This window comes from Ctenocephalides felis, unplaced genomic scaffold (assembly GCF_003426905.1).
Source record: "Ctenocephalides felis isolate EL2017-DRISC unplaced genomic scaffold, ASM342690v1 CF-g0.4_SCAFFOLD_03572, whole genome shotgun sequence".
Lineage (NCBI taxonomy): Eukaryota > Metazoa > Arthropoda > Insecta > Siphonaptera > Pulicidae > Ctenocephalides > Ctenocephalides felis.
Genome location: NW_020539726.1, coordinates 31,302,011 through 31,329,412, shown reverse-complemented (window position 1 = coordinate 31,329,412; position 27,402 = coordinate 31,302,011). Strand labels below are relative to the sequence as shown.

At 28.2% G+C, this 27,402-nt stretch overlaps 1 protein-coding gene across 1 annotated transcript in view; it reads left to right on the top strand.

Moving 5' to 3' along the window:
* Positions 1–27,402, top strand: part of LOC113388364 (protein turtle homolog B-like) — a 60,820-nt gene that overhangs the window by 19,040 nt on the left and 14,378 nt on the right. Inside the window, exon 6 of the mRNA XM_026625749.1 lies at positions 10,683–10,749. Coding sequence (XP_026481534.1) covers positions 10,683–10,749 — 67 coding nt within the window. The remainder of the gene's footprint in view (positions 1–10,682; positions 10,750–27,402) is intronic.

The following is a 27,402-nucleotide window of genomic DNA, read 5'->3' as shown; positions in this document are numbered from 1 at the left end:
ACAGATAAATATAATTTTATATAAATTTACTATATGACCCGACAGACGTTGTCCTGTACCCATGTCTACAAATTTTTAAAATAATACACTAATTGGATAACTTTTTAAACTAAAACATCTGTTGTAACGGTCGCCGTAAAATTATAAAATATCATTTCATTTAACGGTCAGGAGAAATTTTGTTAATCCCGTAAATAGGGAACGATCCTGCCCGGTTTCGACGGCTCATGTAATAAGGTTATAAAATAAGTCAATAAAATATATTCCGTCGGGCCTGAAATTCAGATAAACATTCAGTCTAGTATTAACAGTTATAGAAGAAGGACGTATTTGTAAAATAGTATTAAATAAATTTAACGTGAATATAACAGCACATTCATTTTCTCAAACAATCATCGTGGAGATTTCACATTTCGCCGATTATAAAAATTACAGTCCACTCAAGAAGCATATCAGCATCGACGTCATGTAAATCGCTCCACTAATATTTACCGTGGTATTTCATGCTGGATTAAATTAATTTAATTTTATATTATTTAAGATAACCTAAATTGCATCTTAACCTTCTCCTAATCGATATCGCGAGGGGGCCGAATTGTATGTATTTATCTTTACTTTCACATTTGTTGTTATAAAGAAAAATTTTTACGAATTTTGAAAATATTGTGAAAAGATTAATAAAAGATGCAAAAAATTATATATTGAAAAAAAAAACTACATTGAAAATTTAATACCTGAATCTTGTGTTGGCGCCCCCTAAGGCGTGCGCTCGTATTTTTCGCATGCATCGCATTAAAAGTAGAACCCGCGCTGATGAATACTTAATTTCATATTTGAAGTACAATAATTTGTCATATCCCGTTTTTATGTGTATCATTCAATCTGCCATATATATACTATATTTTATATTATTTTAATTTCTGGCACATCTCTGCTGCTATTAAATTTATTATACATATTCTGATATTGTCTAAGTTCATAAGTGAATTGAAATTTTTGGCGGATGATAGTTTCATTTGTTTTCAATGCAAACAATGACATGTCGTTTTTTACAATTTTTTTCATTCATTTTTACAATATTGCACATACATTCCAGTACTTTATAATCACATACATCCTAGAAAATTTTCTTAAACTTCAGAAAGATTTATCGTAAACCGCATAATCGTTTCTTTATATAATAGCAATAAAGCCCAAATTGATTCTACGTTTTAGTTAAAAAAACGTTTGTATGAGAATAAGAAAATGCTGTTTTTAGGATTTTTCCGGCAATTATTCGACTTTTTCTCGCCGTAAGAACCATCCTTGGACATCAACAAAAATAAAAAAAAAAGAATTGGCCAAATTGGTCCAGGCGTTGTAGAGTTTTGCGGGTACCAACACATTTTGCGATTCAATTTTATATATAAGATGTAACTATAAACAATTTAGAAATAATCATTACAAATTTTTAACAGATAATTTTTTAATACAATAATTTGGTTCGAAATTATAAAGGTTTTGTTCTTATTTTAATATATAAAATTTTTAATGGTAATTTTTTTTCTAATATATAAAAGTTGCTGTTTGTATGTTTTGTTTTAAATTCTTGTCAAATACACCATGCTTAGTAGAACACAAACAGTAAATTTTCGTTTTTTTTACATTAGTAATTAATAATGAAAAAATTGAATATTACAAATAAAGTTAGTCATTAATATTTTTTCGCTTTATATTTCTACAAAAAACTAGTAGCAACTTGCATTCTGTTTTCTCCAAAAAATTAATTTGAATTTATAGTTAATATCGAGTAAATCATAAAACGTTTAGAATAAATTTTTAAATTTCTTATATAAATTTAACCCTTTCGACTCGGATGCCGCCACTCCGGCGGCATAGTCATTTTACCGTTGCGCTCGGATGCCGCCTCGTGTCGGCGACGACTCGTCGCAAACTAAACTTACATTTAATTTTTTTTCATTTTTTAAAAATTAATTTACTATTACATTTATTTATTGATTGATTTATTAATTTTATAAATAAATATATAACAAAATTAATTTAATAACTCATGATTCCCATAATTCTAATAAAGATCTGTGAAGAAATGATTTTTTAAACAGAATAGCATGGTTTTGAGTGCAATTTTTTTTAATTTTCAAAATTTTCTAATTTATTATCATAATAACTATATTTAAAAGCAATATAACCACACTTTGAAAAAATCCGATACAAAAAAAAATTCCGAGTTGAGAGATAAGTATAGCACTATAATATTCCGAGCGCAGCGTACCGACTGGCAGTCCGACTCCCGAGTCGAAAGTGTTAATATTTAATATCATGATCAAAATTTTAGACTAACAGTGATAATGGAAGCTTAAATATTCCGATTAGTTTGAATTCTTACTGTGTACAAAAATAAGACCCTTAAAATTTCATAAACTTACTCACAAAATAACTATCAATTATAGTTAAAAATCATTAATAATTATATCATTATAATAAAATGATATATTATATACTGAATAATATAAGTATATATTATATACTTTTTCACTTATTTTAAATTTAATATAAATTTCATTTGGAATATAAAAATTTTGTTTAATTAAAAACAGTTATTTCAGTTGAATTGACTAAAGCAATAATATTATATTAAGAACTTGTGAAATTTTAATTTAGTGAAAACTTTGGTAATAAAATTGGTTCAATATTTTGCCAAATCATAATACTAGTAGTTAATAATTAAAGTTTCAAGTATTTAATACTTCAAAAAAAAGCTGCATACATTTCGTATTGCGTATTTCTAAGCAAAGTTGTAAGATTTCATCCGTTGATGACTTTGTCTGAATTCATTTGTTAACAATGTATGTAAAACCAGAGCTCATTTCCTAGTCGAACAAATTCCTTGCAGAAAAACAATGTTTTGATCTTTATTTACAAAACACAAAGTAGATATCGTACGTGTTAAGAATCCCGAATAAGATATTTCGAATAATACTGAGAAGAAGAAAATAAATAGGATGATGGTGGTGTTGGTGGTGCTGGTGGTGTAGGAGATGTGTATTCAAACTAGCCAAGCGGGAAAACATTTCTGTGTAAATGACACCTTGTCAGACACGCGCCTGTAAACTTATCACAAAAAGTCTTAGACGCAGACCTACAACAGTTTGAACGAAGGTTCTAACACTTTAGTACGAAATTTCTATGTAAAAAAATATTAGCAAATATAATAAAGACACCTTTCAATAGCACTATGAAAGAAAACATGCATCTGTTTTTATGTTCCTGTATGGCAAGTTATAGTAATCGCAAAAAATTTTGCATATCTTTACGTTTCAGAACTTTCTGAACATTTTGGCATACCTTATAAAAAATGGATGTATGTGTATGTGTATATGTGTGTGCGTGTATCTACGTAAGTGCGGATACAAATTTTCATCGACGATTTTGCATCAAACGATTTAACCCTTTTCACTCGCGAATTCCGAGATCTATATGAGTTTTGCCTACGGCATCCGATTCAAAAATGTTAAACGGTTGAACAAACCATTTGATTTCTATTGATGGGGATACGTGCTAATTACTTTTTGGCTGAATTTTAAACAGATTTTAATAATAACAAATTTTGATCATTTTGTTATGGGTTCCGTAGTAATGTTTATTCGTAATTCGATATTTTGTCTTTAAAATATCTTTGTAACTTGATTGCTTTCAAAACTAGTGGTTAATGGCATCGTGCCTCAAGACAAATTGCTAAAAATTCCTGCACCAAAAATTTAAATTTTCTAAAAAGATTTTAATTTTTTTTACACATTGAAAAAAATTGATTTTCGAGAAATTTGAAAAACTAGATTTTTTTTTAAATCGTTTTTTTTTTTAAATTTTGAACTTTATTTCACGCGTGGCAATTTTGGAGATAAAATATCGAAACGCGTAAACGGCACGTCGCAGATAAAGAATAAATATCAGTACAGAACCCATAAAAATATAAACATTTTTTATATATATAATATTATTATTTGAATTTGTATAAAATATTTGATAATTTGATGTGCATATGTCTAATAACCGCCAAATGGTATTTTTGGTAATTTTTTGACCTGCCTTCCCAAAAATTTACCAAGTTTTTTTCTTTGTCAATGCAAATAAAATGCTTTTTGAATCTTAAATAGAACGCTGCCTTCTCTAAAAAACTAAGTCACTTTTTGCTCCGTATATTCCAAACGGCTAGACCTGCCTTTGCCAAAAACTAATCAGCACGTCTCCTTATCGATAGGAATCAAATATGTTTTGAATCACTCATCAACCGAGATCCGTGTTCTCGAAATCGTCGACAAAAATTTGTATCCGCACATACATACACACACATAGACATGCATTTTTATAAGGTATGCAAAAATATTCAGAAACCTTCAAAATATAAAAATATATAAAAAATTTCATTGTCGAAAGTTAAAATTTCAAAATTTTCAAGAAAAATTAATAAAAAAATCTAATTAAAAAAAACATTTTTTTTTTAAATTGTCAAAATTTTTCAAAAATCGTATTTTTAACTTTCCGTAGGGTTGTTATAGTAATGAGTCGAAAATAAAAAATTTTGCATTTCTCGACGTTTTGAAGGTTTCTGAACATTTCGGCATACCAAAGAAAAAATGAATGTGTGTGTGTGTTTTGTATGTCCGCATTCTTTCGTCCACGTTTTCGGGCGCACGGATCAACCGATTTAAATGGTTGAAAAAACATTCGATTCCTATTGATAGGTAGATGTGCTGATTAGTTTTTGGCTAAGGCAAGTCCAGCCGTTACGGAGATACGGAGCAAAGAGTGCAGAAAATAGAAATCGAGTTTTTTGAGAGGACGGAGCATCTGATTTGAATGATTTAAAAAACATTCTATTTGAAATAATTGGGAAAAGAGGTGATTAGTTTTTGGCGGAAGATATAGAGCTAAATGTGCAAACAATGGCAGTTTTTGAGAGAACTAAGCGTCTGATTTGAATGATTCAAAGAACTTTCTGCTTGTAACAACACAGTAATAGCTTTTGGAAAAAAAAATTGTTTCATTTTTTTTTCGTATGTTTTTTCTGTATGTTGAAAATAATTCAGATTTTAATTTTAATTCTGACTAAAGTTCTAATATACTTTAAACAAATAATTTCAACTTTGAAATTCAGTTTATATAACTCTTATAAATATGAGACAATGTTAAAATATTTAAAATGATCTATTTGAAAACATTCTGTATTCCTCAAACATTTCGTTACTGTAATAAGGGAAGTTCCAGCAATTTGCCTTAAAGCACGATGCCATACATACGTTTAGTTCAGTTTTCGATAACATTTGAAGCTTTTTCTAAAAATTTATTATACGGTACGGGAAGTTCCAGCAAATTGTTTTAAAGCACAATACCACGATATCAGAAAAAATGTTGAAATTAAGATACGATAGTTGAAATAGTTTCAAAGAAAAAATGACAAACTTCCTAGAAAAACACACATTTTTCATGTGACTGACAAGGCCTTATACTAAAACTTTTGTTTTTGACAAACCAAGAAAATGTCAAGTTTTGTTCCTGATATGCCAAGTTGTCAAAACATAGTCCAAATGTATCATTTGCATCGGACACCTGTGATTGACGTGGCCTTCTACCAAATCACTCTATGTCAGACATATGTCTGACATAGTTTACAAGAAACTTCTTAGCATTAAACACATACGATTGACATGGCAATTAGCGTGTTAATTGTAATAATTCAACTTATGTTGTAAAGTAAATATAATGTTTTGGTCTAAGTTTAACAAGCAGCGTTTTGCGTATAACTAGCCTCGTCTCGTCTCCACATTTTTACATTTTCCGTTACCCGAGACGGGCGCGTAAAATATGCGATTTTTTCTCGGAGTGATGTTTCTATCTTCTTATATTTCAGGCAAACATAATACTTTACTGGGCTCTGCTCTGCTCCTCTCTGCTCTTGCCTAGTCTCAGAGTTCTCTTACGCGAAAAATATATCCGCGTATAAATCAATGTCACTTTTTCGTATCCTTTACAGCGCCCACCCCCTTATAAGACGGTGTGAGAATGATAAAATAAAGCGACAGATTAAAATAAATTTGTGACCATTTTTATTCGCGGCAGAAGATTTTGCTGCGAGGAAAAATTTAGCGAGAGATTTTTGCGACCTTGACGCCTGATCCTTTGCGAGAGAAATTTTGTTTAAAGTAAAGTATTTAAAGTAAAAAAATAATTTTTTTGCTCTAGTTAATGAAATTATGAAATCTAACAATATCTATCAATGTTACTAATAATTTAATTTATACCTACTAAAATAGCTTTTTTTAAGTGTTTTTAATCTAGGACAAGGTCTTATTTGAATTTAAGAAATTATTCTATTAGTTATTTTCGACTTTGAGCAATTATCAAATTAACTATATCATAAAATATAACACACATACATATCGAACTATGTTCAATAAATTAAAAAAAGCAAGTGAAACTTTTGATTTTCAAAAATAAATTAAAACGATGTGCACGAGCATGGAGACTATTTCATTTATTAGCAAATAGTTTACAATTTGATCTAGGAATTAATTTTCGTACTTTAATTGCTTCTGAATAAACACTTTTTCTGTTTTTTACCCAATTTAATTGACACTTTAATTATTATGTAAAACTTAAATAATAAATATTATGTAAAACTTTCAAAATAATAAATATGAGCCTTTGCATACACTATTTTTCAAAATATTAAAAATGAGAAAAAACAGAAGCTTCAAAAATTTGAACAAAGAGATATTAAAAATTGGAAACTCATGGAAAATTTAAAAATTAAAAATATGAGCATATGTATTAATTATTTTCCAAAATTTTAAAAATAAGAACAAACAGAGGCCATTAAAATTTTAAAGAAAATGTTGTCAAAAATTACGAAAACATGTCAACAAACATTGAAGAAAAGTTAGAAAAATTTGCAAAAATAAGTGCAAGGAAATTGCGCATATAAATATGAGGAATATTAAATATTTTGATTGTGAAATATCAAGAAACATTATATTTAAAAAATGAATCAACAAATAAAGTGTATATAAAAATTAAATAAATATTTGATTTAAAATATATATACAATTTTAAAATAATGATAGTATTTGTAATTAAAAGCATAATAAAATACTTTTAATATAAAAAATTGTAGATAATGAAATCTACAAGTATAATAGTTTTCTCTCATTGAAAATTATATAAAATAGATTAAATTTGAACAATGATTGCTAAAGATTATAATTGTCAAGTATTTAGCAAAAACTAGGTTTGCATATATATTTTTATTTTCATAGTAAAAAGTTTGGTCAATAAAAGTCAAAGAATAATTAAAATAAATGAATAGAATTATCAGAATATAGAGACGACTTAGACTAATCAAACATACAAATTTTACGACAAGAAAATTTTTTTGAACGAACGAATTTCTTTTCTTTACTGATAAAAAATCTGTACAGTCATAAATTTAATATATTTCTAAAATTTTTCTAACAGTTTCAGTAATATTCATTATACTTAAATAAATTAAAATTTACTCAAAAACTATTCGAAAACTCTCATAAAAATACATAGTTCTAATATGTGCTTTAATGATAAAATCAACTTTGTAAAATTCTTCAACTAAATGCTCTACATAATTAAATTACAATTCCATTTTATAGAAGAGTTGCAGCAGCAGCAGCAGTAGTTCTAATAAAAAATCTGCACAATCATTAATTGCTGCAGACGTTGAAAATAATGAAAAATAATAAAAAAGGCAAATGTAGCATTAATGGAAGTGGATGGTGGCCCTAGGTCGTTCTAATTGCTGAATCGGATCTAAGAAATCTGTCATTGTCTAGTTCTTGCATGCGCTGACTTTTATTAATGGCATGTGTACGCAGTTACTTATTTTCTTGCACGACTGGCACAAGACTAAACTAATCTATTTTACGAAAGTCGATTTACTTTTAATATTCTGATATAATACAATTTATCATTTGCATAAACAAATTAAAATTAAATTCATTTTATGTATAAATAACTTTCCGAAGGAGAAGTATATGTTTTCATAAAAAAATCGATTCGCTAATTTTATGTTTTCTCGACGTTTCAAGCCATACAGAATCGAATGAGACTAAATTTGAAAATAAAGTATGTAAGTGTGTGTATGTGAACAGCATTTTTTGTTCACGTTTTCGGGCGCACGGATCAACCGATTTGAATGATTCAAAAACATTAGATTCCTTTTGATATTGAGATGTGCTGGTTAGTTTTTGACAAAGGCAGGTCCAAACGCTTTAGAGATTTTGAGCAAAGAGTGCAGTAATTAGAAATCGAGTTTTTGTGAGAACTGCGCATTATATTTGAATTATATAAAAAACATTCAATTTGTAATGATAGTTTTTGGCAAAGGCAAGTTTGGCCGTTTTGAAGATACGGAACTAAATGCGCAAATAATGACAGTTTTTGAGGAAACAAAGTATCCGATTTGAAATGATGCAAAAAACTTTCTGCTTGTGTTGACGAAACGATTGCTGGAGTGCATTTTCAAAAATAATTAAGTAGATTTAATTAAAATTTCAATACTTTATGTAATTTAAAGATGATTTCATTAGACATCGATATTTTTTGTACACTTTTTTGTTTTTGTATATAAAATCGTCACATACTTAATCTAACTTGGAGCTAATCTGCTCCAATTGCTTTTGTCGATTTCTTTTTAATTTCCATTTTAAATGTATATCAGAAGTAATTTGGATTTTAATATTAATTCTAGCTAAAGTTCCAGAGGCTCACTTATATACTTCAAATAATTTTAACTTGGTAATTCATATTATAAAATACTTAGTAAAATTAGACAATGTCCTTTATTTTAAATCCTATTAATTAAGTTTACTTTTCTCTAATACATATATAAACGGCATTCTCCAATTCATAAACTCATATATTTCGTCTTTAAAACACGAATGCTAAACGTTACAGCATTTATAAAAATCTATTTGAAAACATTCAATATTCCTCGAATATTTCATTACGGTACGGGACTATTTCATACACCCCTAGTTTAGGTTGAATTTATGTAATTAATTGATTTATGTTAACAATTCTAAAAATTTTGCATAAAAATTCACACCTCCATATATCTTCTATTCCAAAATCCTTTCTGCTTCTAACAACCCACATTTCCCACCGTAAATGCGTATCATTTTTTTCCAAATTGTTATGTTAGAAAAACCTGATAAAATACTAAACATAGACACATCGCGGGACTTGAAGTTTTTCCTCTAAATCAGCCGTAAAAAAACCTGCCGGCAGGAAATCGACGCGCTTTTTTCGTGCGTCAAACGCATTGCGTTATCTACGGAACGAAAGAGTGGCGGGCAGAGCCAATGAATCATAAGATAATAAAAAAGTCGCTGCTAAAATACCAAACAACGGCAAGTTTTTTGACGTGGCGTTTTTTATGTTCACCTTTTTGATAGTCTGAGAGAGTTTTATTTTAATAGAAGAGGAAAGTTTTTATATACAGCATGTACTGATAAGGGGAATGAACGACATTTTTGTATACGTGACAATTGATAACAAACGTGAAAAGAGATTGCAATTATTTTCCATTTGCATTTACCTTCTCTTACTACTAAGGTAATAAACTATATAAAAACTAGTGGTGCATAAAGTCGTGCCTTAAAGTAAAGTCCCCGTACAGCTTAAATTTTTTTTGAAAATTTTGAAAAATATTTTTTTGAACATTTCATTTTGTTTGAATGTTTCATATTTTTAACATTTCTGATAATCCTGTAATGTTTTGAAAATCTTGAAATATTTAATAATTCTAAATTTTCTTCAAAGTGATCCTGCTATGTAGCTGTTTCAGAGACAAAATACAGTAGCGCGTAAGCGCTCTGTCGTAGTTTTTATTGGTTTAACATTGTGAATATGATGCAAAATCCAGAGGCATGTAAACAAATTTTGTACTCAATATTGAAATCTCTATAAAATATCTGATAATTCGATGCGCAGATGTCTACAAATCACTTTTGACCTCCAAATGGCGTTTGTTTTTTTAATTTTTTTTAATAAATCTCTCTGTGCTCTCAAAATTGTTGGCAAAAATTTGTATACAAACATACACACACCAAAATGTTCAAAACATACTCACTTACAAACATACACACACCAAAATATTCAAAAGAATTTAAACCGCAAATTCACGCAAAAATTTTCATTCTCGATTTTTTTAGATTACTGTTACTTACTCTACAAAAAGTCGAAATAAAAACGCTTAGAAGATGTATCATCCCTCTTGTTTATACTATTTTTATACATCTGAATGAAGCATGATTCTGCAAAGCGTTTCTTAGAGAAATTTATCTCATGATAAAAAACTGCAGCAATGTTAAACTAGAAACTATGATTATAATTTTTTATATGATCGGCGATCATTGTTTGATTATTATTCTAATTTTGGCGTTATAATTTTATTTTAGGCGTATATTCAGATACTGCCCTGATTCGCCTACATAGATTGCACCACAATCTTTGCAATCAATTTTGAATACTATGTTGGATGTATTTATATATATATATATATATATATATATATATATATATGCAAATATAAATATTTGAATGTCAATCTTCTACAAAGCATCTTTTGTCGTTTAATTTTCCTCCCGTTGCAGGTGAAAATCCCGCAGCAATGCAGCACGGAGGCCGAGGTTTTGCCCTTCTGACCTCCCATACAACCAGGTTACTAATAGTAGTGAGCATAACATTGGCAAAAGTTTGCTAGTCGAATTTAATATAATAAAAAAAATAAGCTAAATAATTTAAATATTGTTGAAAAGATGAATGTTAAAGATTTTACAAAGAAAGAAGTAAAATGCTGGGTTAGTGATTGAAAAAATAGTGTAAATATTTAGTCGAAATAAAAACAAAGTGGAAGATAATGAAAGATTTTGTGATATGTGTAATTATGTGAAAGATTTAATAACCATAAAAAATGTACAATAATAAATGTGATAACTATTTGGATATTTGTGACGAACAATTAAATCCAAAACAAATAAAATCAAATTTTTAATTTTATTTGAAAAAAAAATAACGAAGTCGTTATACAAAAAAAAACAATATTGCAAAGTGTTATTTTTTAAATTATATTATTTTCATAATGTGATATTTTTAAATTAGTTTCTCAAAAATGACTACTGTGAATTACTATTCGTCCAAATGTGGTATAAAATATTGTATGATTACCTACTATATATTATTACTAAGAAAAATATTAAACGTTACCTCTTAATTGTAATAAGAATTGTACTAATATGAATACTAAGTTGAGAAATTATACCTAATATTTAATAAATATTAAATAATACACATATGTACATTGTCAAAATTTTTCTTCAATGTTTGATCTAAGTGTTGATAGTGAATTATTTTTATATATGGTATAATTTGTGACAAATATTTATTAAATATAGATTAATTAATTAGATTTATCTATCTATATATTATACTTATAGTTGAGATTTATTGAATTTTTAAATTTATTTACTGATGTTATATGAAAATATTATTGATATATTTTGTTGAAGTTGAAGTTTCTGGAGAGGAATAAATTTTCAAAAAATGGATGCAGTAATATGACAAGCAAAAAAAATATGTATTGTGAATGAATTTTATCTGCAAAATATATAAAACAATATATATTAGAAATATTGATTTCAGCCAACTTAATTTTATTTATTTCACAAGAAAATTATTTATCAAAAAACATATACTACTAATTATTTATATATTCATTGATTTATTTATTATACGCCAATCGACTATATAGATTAATTAATATAAAATTAATTATTATAAAATGATCAAATTAATGGATTGGATTTGTTATTATAAATTATTGTAACTATTTAATTATTTTGTATAAAGATTTTAATTTAGTATTTTCAATGAGCAAAATAAAATTTAAAGAAAAGTATTAAAATTATTTAAAAAAAATAAAAATTGTTATTAAAATACACCGATTGAGATTTTGCCCAAGTTAAAACCAGAAAAATGTTTTTTTACAACAAATACAAAGTAAAATATTTCTAAACTGAAGTTTGGGCAAATGTTCAAAACATTTTATATATTACAATTAACTACAAATTTATTTTTTCTAGTAATTCCACACAAAAAATAATTATTTTTTTGTTAAAATTATATATTAAATAACAAGATATATTTTATACATTGTTGGTAAAAAAAATCAATTGTTTCAAATTTACTTGTAAAAAAATTTGAGAGTTTAAAGTTTTTTTTATTATTAGGTTTAAACTTTAGAAATTCTAAATTATTTATACTGTTTAAATTATCAGGCATATGTTTCAAGTATAAATTTCTAATTTTATTTATGTATTATAAAAATCTATAAAATTTCAGCTATAATCTATCTGTAAATATGTATGTAATTTATATTTAACCGTTTTTAATAAAAAAATATTTATTCATTCTAACAAAAATATGATTGAGACGAAAGTTTTAGATATTGTTAACAAATTAGTTACATTAATAATATATTAATAAGATGAATAATGTAATATATGAAAGTTTGTAAAATACTTTGACATAATCGTATAATAAAATTATGATAATAAATGATAGTTTCTGGATTTTGGTTTAAAATATAAATTTATTAATTTAATAAATATTTTAGATGATCGTTGGAGACTTTTATTGAAAGGTCAGTATTAAATTCTTTATTTTCTACTTTAAATAAATCAATAAAATATTGTTGATATGCAATTAATATGATAGTCTGATATATTTAAATCTTGCATGGAATTTAAATAAATTCTTAATTTTTTTTTAACTAAAGTACAATTTTCACTTATTATATCTTCACTTACTATATCTTCACTAATTAAAAAATGTGTTTTATTATTTTTGTATCAATTTTCTCTCACAAAATAATTAGTTATGTTTTTTAATTATACAAAGTACGATAAAAGTTTCAGAAGTCCATTTTTTGGAAGGAGAAAATTCAGGATTTTGGAGAAAAGTGTCGAAACATAAAGTTTTTATTTTTTGTGTATTTTATTAATTTGATGTATCCAAAGTTGCCATTTTTTATTTCAAAATGTACAAAATTAATATCTCTGTACAATAATTGTATTTTTTTCATTCTCATTTTAACTAAAATCGACAAGAATGTTTCTTCTCTTTGGAGGGTGAATTTCATTTTGGGGAAAAGTGTCGAAACGGAAAACCTGAATGACTCCTTATCAACGTAGGCGTTGATAACATATACACCGAAACACAACCATTCACACAAACTTCTTCTGGGACATCAAAAATCAACACAGAATTAAGGGCGAAAATACGCAAATATAATTTAGACCGGTCAAAAGAGATGTTTTTAGAGAAAATGATAAATTATATAAATTATGACTAATTTGGTGATTTGAAGCATATTTTTAGTACTGCATTCTGGGTAATAACAAAAGTTAATCAACTGATTAACTCCATAATTGTGTCGATTGTTAATTAAAAATAAAATTACAGAAGTGTATGTGAGTGTTTGATTAATTGATAATTAATTCAAATATTATTTCTTCTAGAATTACAATAAATTTGTTCAAAAATTTATTAATACAATTTGCTAAAATAATTAAATTGAAAATGTTAAATTTAATTCTCTGAAAATATTTATTTGAATTTTGAAACAAAAAAGAAAAGTAACATATTATTCTAATTCTTGTTAAAACAAGCAACGGAGTAATTATTCTTATACTAGTAGAAATACTAAAACTCAATATATTTTCAATTGTTAGTGATTTTTTCTTTAAAATGGATAAAAGTAAAAATTCAAGTGAGAATTAATTTAGTATGTGAGAATTAATCCAAACCCAATTTTTGATAAATTATATGCTCAAATGTATCAATCTAAAAGTTATTACATTGTGAAACTGTTCAAGTTTGTTACATTTTTGGTGCTTTATTAGTAAATGCAAATTATATTATTATATTGTGTTTTACCATTTGAAAAGAAGTTTAGTTTTAATTTTCATAGTCGTGTTAATAATACAACACAATCAATCGATTTAATACATATTTTTGTAGTTTGTTAATTTAAAAAAAAAGGGCTATAATATAAGCTTGATTTTTTGAGAATTATAAATTAATTATTACGAAAATGTGCAAAAAAAATTAATTTTGAATTTAAGACGAATAACTTACCATACAAGACGTTAAAAATAACAATAGAAAAAAACTAGTAGTTAATGGCATCGTTAGCCTTGAGGAACTTCGTGAACCAAAAATCTAAATTTCTAAAAAAAAAACTTTGAGAAAAATTTATTTTTGAGAACTTTGAAATTTTTGAGAGTATTAGGCTTTTTCGATTTTTTTTCTTAAGAATTGAATGTTTTTTGAATCATTCAAATTGGATGATTCTTGGTTGATCAAAATCGTCGAGAAGAAAATTGTATTAACACATACATACACACACACATTTTTTGTAATATATGCCAAAATGTTGAGAAAGTTTTGAAACAAATATATAAAAATTGTATCCGCACACACACACGCATACATCCATTTTTTCTAATGTATGCCAAGAGGTTCAGAATGTTTTGAAACGTAAATATATATGAAAATTGTATCGACACATAAACATAAACACACACATGTTCAGAAATATATGAAACCTAAAAACTGTATCTGCACATACACACACACACATTTTTTCTAAAATACGCCCTAATGTTTAGAAATCTATCAAACGTAAAAATTGTATCCACACACACACGCATACATATTTTTTTCTGATTTTTGCCAAAATATTCAGAAAGTTTTGAAACGTAAAGATATATAAAAATTGTATCCATACATACACATACACACATTTTATGGGAGGTGCAAAATGTTCAGTAATCTATGAAACGTTAAGATATACAAAAATTTTTGCGATTACTATAACTTACTCTACAGAAAGTTAATCATTTTTGAATAATATTTTACAGTTCGATTATAGATTTCTAGTAAATATTAGTGTTGCTGTTTTTTCAATTTGCTTCATTTTTAAGACTTGTGTATATAGATAATAAATTCAGTAATAGACCAGAATTAAAAGAAAAGTTATTTGCGTCAAATATTTCAAATTTACCAATAAATTGCAAATGTATTGCTTTAAAAAAAAAACAATAAATTAAATAAGATACTTATTTTGCAATTAATGTATTTGTTTGCAATTAATAATTGATTTTTGATCAAAATTTGCAAATAACTGCGCTTATCAAAAAAGTTCATGATGTACCTAGAAGTAATAAGTCTTGTATGAGAATGTATATTATATATATATATATATATATATATATATATATATATATATATATAATTGGTTGTCAAATATCTCCCTTCCGCCTTTTTGTACTATAAACCAGAAGCAAAAAAGCGGCAGGGAGATATTTGACAACCTAATATATATATATATAATATATATATATATATATATATATATATATTAATGGAATGTTTTCTATTTTTGCGGTCTATTTATATACAATGTAAGCTGCAGACAGAGATCAAGATAATTTTTTCGAGAGAAATTTGGAGTGGGCTCGACGAAAATAAATCAATGTTTGTTTGTCCTGTATACTTTACTTATTCAAAAAAAAAAAGAAATCGAAAATCTGTAAAATTAATTAAATGATACAAATTTCATCGTGTAAAACTTGTAACAAGATCATTTAGTACTGAACAAGATACAACAAAATAGATAAACATAAAAAGTATTGAAAATAAAATTATTCTATGAACCAGTGTATTATGTATAAAATTTACTGTGATAAAAATCTTATATATATTAAAAATCTTTTATATTTATAGAAATACGTCTGATAATGTTTGTGTATAGACTTTGAAATAAAATAAATGTGAATCCGAGAAAAAAGTGAAGTAGACGTGTTTTACAGACAAAGAAGGAAAGAATTTTAATCAAGATATTATTTGCTCCGACATGATTCCTCTGACGTTTCCTTTGATGGATCTGACAATAAACTCAACAGGAGATGTGTCAATTACAAGATACCGTTTTAATTAAAAAAAATGAAAAACATTCTCCACCACTGACATCATATAGAAAAATCATCTTTAATAAACAATATTGCTTTTGTGTATATGTTGATTTGTTTGTTTGCAAGCTATACTCTATATCTTATAACTCAGAAACAAAATTACTTTGAGACCTAATTTACCTTGAGCTACTGTTTTTTTCACGTACAATATCAAAATAATAATTAATTTGAAATGAAAAAAAAAGAGTGCGCGTAAGATTCACACGCGATTGAAGTAAATCTTATTTGCTACTGCACAAGATGGCATTTAAGTAAATATATATATATCATAAAACAATTCTGAATAATGTTTATTACAAATATGGTAACACTCGTGATGCACACATTTATTGGTGTCAACCATTATACACATTTATATAATGATGAATTATAAATTATATATTTATAATAGCATTAAAAATATGAATAATAATTAAAAACAATAATGTAATTAAAGTCATACTTCAAATATGACATGATCGGTTTTTCATTGTAATTAGCATTTAAAAATGAACCTTCATTAGAGAAATGAAGTAATTTCTGTATAATAACTTCTATAATATTTGTTTACACAGTGGATTATGTTAAACGACGCCTAAACAATTATAGTTTGTGCAACTACACTCATCATGTAATAATTGTGTTCGAAGAACTTCATGTAATTGAAATTAACATACATTCGTTAAATGATGGTATTTTTTTTACTTTTCGCTGGCGATATAATCTCATGCTTTGAAAAGCTGTAATATCTCTTTTGCCTTAAAAATTTTTTCCATTTCAATAACCTCAAAGATTTATAGAAACTACAAATAATATAGAAATTATTTCAATAAACTTATGATTCATACAAGGCGCAAATGCTGTTTTATTATTTTCATTATAATTATTTACGGGGGACAGAGTAAAATATTCTTCTGAATCAGGCATTTTTTATTAAATCAAGATTTGTATTACGATGTAACTTTAAAATGTTTATTTATCTATGCCGATTTACTTGTTGATATCGGTACGCATACAACGTTGATGCCGGTATGCATACAACAACAGATATCTATTTGCATACACGACGACTAATCACAATCGACCCGTATAGAAATAATCACGTCGAGAGCAAATGATGAATCATTGGGACTCGACTCTTATCTTATCGTATCTGCCGTAACGCACTTCCGTTGCATTTGCACGGATTTACACCATAGTCGCGCCTAAAGAAATTTTACTTAGAAAAATAGTGGATAATCTATCGATGGCATTTTTATGGCGAATGAAATCAGTATGACACAAAATATTAAAGGGGTACAATAATGCTTTAGACTTCAGCAAATGTTACCATGCAAAAAATGTGATTTAGACAATTTACTCGGTATATTTCCGTTATTTTTAAATTTCTAAAAACAAATTTCCGTATTCATCTATATTTTACCGTGTTACACTTATTTCCTACATACAGAGTGACAACCTCCAACCTCCTGGTGAGTATGCAAACATTTCTTCAGTACGTCATCGCACGCCGTGCCGGACAGTAATTAGAAAGCATCAAAGGGTTTTGTGAAAATTAACCCGGATAGCGGTTTAATTAAGCCATTATCCCAAACATCACTTGCATTAATGGACTTGATTAATTCGAGCATGTGAAAACATGACGAGCAAAGGGCCTTCCTCCAGCACACACAACCTACGACTCAGGAATTTTGAGAATAGACAGTTGAGTGTGGAACTGGAAGTTTTGTAGACCAAATCGTATTGCAGAATGGCCTGGAATAATTGATTGTAATCAGAAATCAAAAATGGTTCACTTCGTTCATATTTCACAGATTAGGCAAAGATTAGAACAGAACTTAGTTCATGTTTTCGGGCGTACTGATCAACCGAATTGAATGGTTCAAAAAACATTCGATTCATATTGATAGGGAGATGTGCTGATTAATTTTTGGCAAAGGCAGGTCTAGCCGTTACGGAAATACGGAGCGAAGAATAAAAATAGAAAACGAGTTTTTGAAAGATCGGAGCATCGGATTTGAATGATCCAAAAATTATTCAATTCGTAATGACGGGGAGAAGTGGTGATTAGTTTTTGGCAACGGCAGGTCTGGCGGTTTTGGAAACCCAGAGCTAAATGTGCAAAAAATTGCAGTTTTTGAGAGAACTAAGCTTTCGATTTGAATGATTCAAAGAACTTTCTGCTTCTTTTAAAAAAATAATTGCTATTGGGAAAAAAATTTGTTTCAATTTTTTTTTCCAAAAAATATTTTTTTTTGTATATAGAAAATATACTATAAATAACTCAGATTTTAATTGTAATTGTGGCTTAAGTCTTAAAATACTTCAAACAAATATTTTCAACTTTGCAATTCAGTTTATATAATTCTTATAAATATTAGACAATGTTACAGTATTTTTTTATAATAATCTATTTGAAAACATTTAATATTTGTCGAACATTTCGTTACGGTACGGGAAGTTGCAGCAATATACCTTAAGACACGATGCCATGCACTACTAGTTCAATATCGGTGGCAACGGTTTCAAAAAATGAACTAGCAAAAAATAGCATTTTGCCTTAAGGAAAGTTGCTTAAACTTCCGAAATATGTAATAACTGACTTATGTTAATCAAATTATTGAATTTATACATTTCAACCAATTTTCGTAGAGCTGCTCAGTGAAATTACATGAAAATTGTCGAAACATTTTGTTTAAAAAAAACTTGATAAATTATTTTGTGAATTGTTAAACATTTGCTATAGGAAAATACTGGCACAATTACATATAACCCAGCAGTCCTTGATATTAATGAATGATTTAAATTAATGGTATCAATTTTCACACAACTTTGAAAGTTTTGTAGACTACTCACTTATTTCTCCAGAGTTATTTCTAATGGCTTATCGAATTTATGCCAATTTTCTCTAAATTTGTGAGAATTAAATTTTGACTTATCACATCACAAAAGAGACTATTTACACAAGCATTGGCTAATTTAATTTTATCAAACTTTGATGAATTTTTAAAATTAAACAACATGTCGTAGGGTTGTAATATTTCAGTACATTATTTAGGAGGATGATATTTATAAAATGTTTCACCGAAAAAATTTAAACAGTTCATTACGATGAAATAGCTCGGCCGATCTTTGTCCTTGGCTAATCAGCATGATTACCAATTAACATCTTTGGAATAGTTTTTGGATAGTCAAAATTGATTCAGAATTTTTGGCTAAAACGTATACAAATAATCTTCACTTTCCTGCTAATTACAAAGAAACGATTCAGCCGATCAGTGCACAAAAAAAGTATGCATAGTGTTTAAAGAGTTACATTGAAAAGTTTTTAAATTTTTGAAAACAATTCTGCTGTTTTTCAGAAATAAAAAATTTCGACAAAAAGAGTAATTTTAAAAGGCGTCAAAAAAAACTCAGAATATTTATTTAAAATTCAATGTATTTTTAAAATTAAACTACTTTCTAAAATTAAACTACTTTACGTTGTTGAGCCGTAATATTTTAGTATGTTCTATGAGACCATGATATCCATCGCCAGAAAAGGTTTCATAAAAATTGTCGAATATTTTTTCAACAGTCAATTACAAGAAAACTAATCAGGTCGATTTTCAACCAATGTCTTTCGAACAGCTTTTGAAGTTTCAAAATCAATTCACGATTGCTGACTAAAACTTAGACAGTTTTTTTCACTTCTCAACGGCTTGGCTGATCGTTGTGCAAAACTGACAAACGCTTAGTCCTTATGGAGTTACAACGAATGGCTTTTGAAATTTTGACTTCGGTCGAACCATTTTTGAGAAAATGTCGACAAAAGGTCAAAAATCTATTCACACACACACACACACACTTTTCACAAATTTGGTCTTGTTCGATTCAGAAAACGTCGAGAAAACAAAATTAGCAGTTTTATAAAAAACATAATATAAACATAAACATGAAATTAGCAAAATTTGTGAAAACAATAACTTGTTATATCAAAGTACAATGTACATTTACCTTAATACCATTCACCTGCATCTATTCGGTAATGCATTGGAAGTGAAGGCTAAAGGTGAGCGTCTAAGCAATATTTTTCTGGAAAATCGCTTGCAAAAGACGAGATTTATGCTAGGGACATCACCGGGAACAAAAATCGACTTTGATGACCACTAAACTCATATTTTATGCATTACGAGCAGCAAAAGGCGTGTGTGTGTTTGATGTGCTAACATAAAAATGCGAATTGAGGAATCGTGAAAAATTTCCTTATATTACGTTATATCATAAACGGCTGTTAAGTATTAAAAAATTTAGGAAAGGTTTTTACGTGATTAGGAAACGTAATGGATAGAAATATGCCAAAATAGCAATTAATATTGTTCTCAAACATTTACACGTAATGTCGTTCACAATAGCCATCAGTATTTTTAACCTTAATGAATTGTCTCTGTCAATAAGAAACATATGCATCACCAAACCGAAAAACATTTGCCTCTACTTCTGGTTAATTAAACCAACACTTGAGTCGTCAATCAATCCACAAACGTTAATTAAGCCATGTAAATATATATGAATATACTCACTGTGTAAGCCTTTTGTTCCTAATAATAATTCTAATCTTATTTTCAACATAGCACAAAATAATGTATTTAGAAGAAAGCGTTCGCCCTTGCTTTTATGATTGATGTTTTCAACCCTTAGAGTGGTGCACGAACGAATGGTAATTAAGACTAATTAATCCATTAGCGATATACCCTCGATTTTAATCCGCCTTTGTTCATTAATTAGAAATATGTGCACGTAATAAATATTGTGCAGGATTTATATAGCGAAATCGTACATACAAATTGTTTTGTGGAAACTCTAATAGAATACCATAACTTCAAAAACAAATAAAAATATGGTGTTTCAAAAAACAAATAAGATATGGTGTTTTTAACTTACAATAAGGTAACTTACAGTAATGACAAAAAAAATGAAATTATTTTCTTAATATATCTTTACGTTTCGAAGGTTTCTTAACATTTTGGAATACCTTAGAAAAAAATAGAAGTATGTGTGGATGTGTTTGTGTGTGTGAGTTTGGATACAATTCTTCATCCACGATTTTGGGCGCTCAGACAACCGATTTGAATGATTCAAAAAACATTCGATTCTATTGACGAGAAGACGTGCTCATTAGTTTTGGAAGAGACAGGTCTAGCCGTTTCCGAGATACGGGGCAAAAAACAAAGTATTGCAGTTTCTTAGTTAACGAAGAGTCCGATTTGAATGATTCAAAAAACATTATATTTGTATTGACAAATAAAGAACTAATTAATTTCTGGGGAAGCAAGTCAGCGGTTGTAAGATAAAAATATAAACTAGTTGGTATGGTATTTTGCCTTGAGGCAAGTTACATGAACTTCCCGATATGTGTAAATAATCGACTTAATCCATAAGAGATAAATTTAATTTATGAATAGTTAAAAGTATTCGAAGTAAATTAATTACACATTATTAAAAATCCAAAACGTCAACCCGGTCGGCATTATTTTTAAAAGCAAATTTTCAAAATCAATAATTTTTATAATTGAGCCAGTTTTTGGTAGGACTTTAATGTTTAGCGTGTTCATTAAGACCAAGTACTCTATCGTTGTACCAAGCAAATCATCTAATTTTAATTTTAACAAATGTCAAAAAAAAACTACTTTCTCAAACTTTGATGAATTTTTAAAATTAAACTAAAATATTAAAATTACTGGTCGTAAGGCCTTAATATTTCAGTAAGTTTTATAAGACCATGATATATAAAGCCAAAAAAAGTTCCATAAAAATCGGCTTAGTTTTTTTTTCAACAGTTAATCACAAGAAAACGGCTTGTAGATTTTCACTTAAAACTAATCAGTATCATTCCCAACTAATATCGAACAGTTTTTGATTTTTAAAATCGGTTCGGTAAGATGAGCTTAAATGTGGACGAAAAGTTAACACTTTTTTCAAATTACAAAGAAACGGCTTGGCAGATTGTCACACAAAACTGACCAACGATATTCCTCACCGAAGTTTCATCAATGGCTTTTAAATTTCTGAAATCGGTTCAGGCGTTTCTAAAAAAACGTCGATCAAAGGTCTAATTTTGACAAATGCCAAAGAACGATACCAATTTTTGCAAACTTTGATTAATTTTAAAGCTAAACGAGTTGTCGTAGGAACGTAATATTTAGTATGATCTAGAAGACTATGGTATCTACCGTCAATAAAATAATCATAAAAATCGTCGATTTTTTTTAGAAAACTTTATTACAAAAACGGCTGGGCCGATCTCTACCAAAAACTAATCAGCACGATTCCCAACCAATATCTATCGAACGGTTTTTGAATTTTCAGAATCGATTAAGAATTGCGGGCTAAAACATGGACGAATTTTTTTTACTTTTCTGCGATTTACAAAGAAACGGCTCGGCCGATCATCACACAAAATTTAGAAACGCTAGTCCTCAACGAAATACATCGAATGGCTTTTAATTTTTTAAAATCGGTCCCACCGTTTTGAGAAAACGTCGATTTACGGAAATAAATTGTTCACACACACGCAAACACACATACACATACATACTTTTTCGAAAACGGTCTCATTCAATTCAGAACGGCTTGAAACGTCGAGAAAACATAAAATTAGCGAATCGGATTTTTTGATGAAAACATAAACTTCTCCTTCGGAAGTTAATATACAAGACATGATCCTTTTTGCCTCTGACTATGGGGTAAAAATAATCAGGTGACATATTTCGAAAAATACAATTCTACAATTGTGAATTATCTGGTAGTTTCACTAAACATAGTCAATATTTGTTTGTTTGGTATGTGTTAGATTTGTTATAATATAATTGGTTTGGTTTTCACAATTACTACTCAAAATCAAAATGAACCGTTGTGCCCCGGTCCAAGTCTTGTAACATTTTAGACTAAAAATTAACAACTAACTACAGAGAGAAACAGTATAAGTCCTCTACGTCAATTCCGACTGAATAAAGTAGCTTTAAGTAACTTGCCCAGCAATCCGTATAAATGGCATTGTCTGCTCTATTTTTCCTCTTCATGACGTCCTCTCTTGCATCATCGATGCTGCTTACGTAATCCGACCCGATTAAATGATTGATTATATTCAAAAGGGTATAGACGTCATTAAACCCCTTTTAATTGGAATTTTATATTGGTAGGTGGATATCTGCACCCAAAGGATTAATCAAAGAGCTAGTGGTGATAAAAGTTTAGAAAAATGCTCCTTTGCTTGATGTAATTCTCAACTGGTGTAACATGGCATCGTGCCTTAAGGCAAATTGCTGGAAACATGCCGTACCTTAATAAATAGTCGAAGAATTTTACAGTTTCCATATCGCATATTGCAAGTACTGTAACTTTCATTATTAACTTCCCGAAGGAGAAGTTTATGTTTTCATAAAAAATTCGATTTGCTAATTTTATGTTTTCTCGACGTTTTTAAGCCATTCTGAATCGAATGAAACGAATTCGGAAAAATATGTGTGTGTGTGTCAACAGATTGTTTTTTGCCGTAAATCGACGTTTTTCTCAAAACGGTTGAACCGATTTCAAAATTTTAAAAACTATTTGATGTATTATATTTTGATAAGGACTAGCGTTTCTGAGTTTTTGTGTGACGATCGGAGGAACCGTTTCTTTGTAAATCGCAGAAAAGTAAAAAAAAATTTGTCCGCGTTTTAGCCCGCAATTCTAAATCGATTTTGAAAATTCAAAAACGTTCGAAAGATATTGGTTGGGAATCGTGCTGATTAGTTTTTGGTAAAGATCGGCCGGGCCGTTTTCTTGTAATAAAGCATTTAAAAAAAAAATCGACGATTTTCATTATTATTTTTTTGACGGTTTGACGATTTTACGACAACTCGTTCAGCTTCAAAAATTCATCAAAGTTTGAAAACATTAGTATCGTTCTTTTGGCATTTGTCAAAATTAGACCTTTGATCGACGTTTTCTCAGAAACGCCTGAACCGATTTAGGAAATTTAAAAGCCATTTGATGTATCTCAATGAGAACTATCGTTTGTCAGTGAGACGATCTGCCAAGCCGTTTGTTTATAATTTGAAGACAAGTGTTAAACTTATCGTCCACATTTAAGCTCAAACTACCGAATCGATTGTAAAAAATCAAAAACTCTTTGAAAGATATTAGTTGGGAATGTTGCTGATTAGTTTCAGGTGAAAATCTACCGAGCCGTTTTTATGTAATTAACTTTTAAAAAAAAAAATTACCGATTTTTATGGAACTTTTTTTGGCGATATATATCATGGTCTTATAGAACTTACTGAAATATTACGGCCTTACGACAAGTAGTATAATTTTAAAATTTATCAAAGTTTGAGAAAATGAGTAGTTTTTTTGGCATTTGTTAATATTACAATTAGAGGATTTACTTGGTATAATGATAGTAGTACTTGGTCTTAATGAACATACCTACCATTAAAGTCCTGCGGAAACTGATTCAATTATATAAATTGTTGATTTTTGAAAATTTGCCGAGTTAACGTGTTTGTTCGTTTCCTTTATGTGTAAATACACTCGGAATACTCTTAATCGCTCATAAATTAAATTATTTTTTATTGATTAAGTCGATTATTTACACATATCGGGAAGTTCATGTAACTCGCCTCAAGACTAAATACCAATACCAATTAGTTTAAATTGAAAAACTCATTTCATTTCCAAATTTCTTGCCTCCTACGCATACAAGTTTGCCTCTTTGGCCACCAGCTCTCCGTCTATTTTCCTATTGGGAATTGTCGACGGCATCTCGCGATGAACCGAACAGCAAACAATTTTCAATTAACCTGCCTTTCGTTCAACGGTTCATTCTTCGACATGGAAGGAACTTTTCAAACTTTTACGAACGATCGAACTACTATACGACTCGAACAGAACAAACACAGACAAAGTTCCTATGTCTTCCTTTCCTTTCAGATGGACAAAAGAAAATAGCAATGGCCAATGATTGTGTAGGGAAACTTGAAACTTGTTGTTAGTTCTTTATGTAAATTTAGTGTTTTGCGGAAATTGTGAATTTTAAACAGACGATGGAAGTACGTTTGAAATTATTTACATTTGCATGCAATTATAAATTTCTTTCTTTCTTTCTTTTTCTTTAATCGTAATGAGGCAAATGCATAAAATTGTACGCAATTACAAGTTGTATAAAGTTTCGCGTTTTAGCAATGCAACTTGTAAGCGACTAGCATCACGTAACAAATATACATAGTTGTAAGTAGCATTTTGCCTTAAAGCGACTTGTATATATTTTCCCCAATATATGTACATAATCAACTTCAAGTTAACCAGAATTGGTTAATCGTGCCTTAAGGAAAATTGCTGAAACTTCGCGTACCGTAATAAATATTCGAGAAATATTAAATGTTCCAAGATAGATTATTATAAGTACTGTAACTTTTATTATTCTTATTTTATAGACGAAATATAAGGACTTACACATTGGACGACAACATTTATATATATTTAGAGAAAAGTAAGACAATCGTATTTATAAGAATGAAGGATCTTATCTCATATTTCTAAGAATTACGAAGTAAAAATTATTTATGCAAAGTATAAAGGGGAAATTTAGAATTTTAAATTTTAGAATTAAAATTAAAATCCAAATCATTTTTTTATAAGGACTTACACATTGGACGACAACATTTATATATATTTAGAGAAAAGTAAAACAATCGGATTTATAAGAATGAAGGATCTTATCTCATATTTCTAAGAATTACGAAGTAAAAATTATTTATGCAAAGTATAAAGGGGAAATTTAGAATTTTAAATTTTAGAATTAAAATTAAAATCCAAATCATTTTTTTTATAAGGACTTACACATTGGACGACAACATTTATATATATTTAGAGAAAAGTAAAACAATCGGATTTATAAGAATGAAGGATCTTATCTCATATTTCTAAGATTACGAAGTAAAAATTATTTATTTCAAAGTATATAGGGGAAATTTAGAATTTTAAATTTTAGAATTAAAATTAAAATCTAAATCATTTTTTTATAAGGACTTACACATTGGACGACAACATTTATATATATTTAGAGAAAAGTAAAACTATCGGATTTATAAGAATGAAGGATCTTATCTCATATTTCTAAGAATTATGAAGTAAAATTATTTATTCGAAGTATATTAATGAAATTTTAGAATTTTAAATTCTAGAATTAAATTATTAAAATCCAAATCATTTTTTTTTTTTAAAAAAAAAAAATTTGAATTTATGAAATAAAGATTTTTTTTGCTTTTCCCCAAAAATAATCGTCCCTTCACTAGCAAATTATTTTTTGAATCATTCAAATCGGATACTTCCTTCTTTCAAAACTGCCATTCTGCACACTTTTAGCTCATTACGGCTGGGACTGTCTTTGCCAAAAACTAATCATCTCTTCTTCTCATCAATACGTATCGAATGTTTTTTGAATCATTCAAAACGGCCAATTTTTTCTCTCAGAACCTGCCATTTTTTGCACTTTTTGCCCCATATCTTCGGAACGGCTAGACCTGCCTTCGCCAAAAAGTAATCAGCACGTCTCCTTATCAATACAAATCGAATTATTCAAAACGGTTGATCGGTGTTTCCGAAATCGTCGACGAAAATTTATATCCGCACACACACACACATATACACATAAATCCATTTTTTCCAAAATCCAAAATGTTTAGAAATCTAAAATGTAAAGATATGCAAAATTGTAAAGATATGAAAATGTAAATATTTTCAATTTTTTGCGATTACTATAACTTACCCTACAGGAAGTTAAATATTTTTTATATATTTTACGTTTCTATGCTTTCTGAACGTTTTGGCATATCTTAGAAAAAATGGATGTATTTGTGTGTGTGCGGATAAAAATTTTGGTCGATGATTTCGGGAACACGGTTCAACCGATTTTAAATATTCAAAAAAATTGATTGCTGTTGATAAGAAAACGCGCTGATTAGTTTGTGGCATAGCAGGTCTAGCCTAAGTTTCAAAAACGGTAACTCAGATTTTAAGAGAATGGAGCGTCCGATTTTATAAATCAAAAAACATTTAACTTGTATTGACAAGATGAAAAACTGTCTAAATTTCAATTTGCCTCAATAAAAATAATTTAAAAATGTCATTTGGCGGTCAAAAATGTTTATTGGACGTATTGACATCAATTATCAGATATTTTATAGAAATTTTAATGATGTGTACATATTTTGTGTATTTTTTTTTTTTTGGGTTCTGTACCACGATTTTTAATTACGGTACGGGAAGTTCCAAC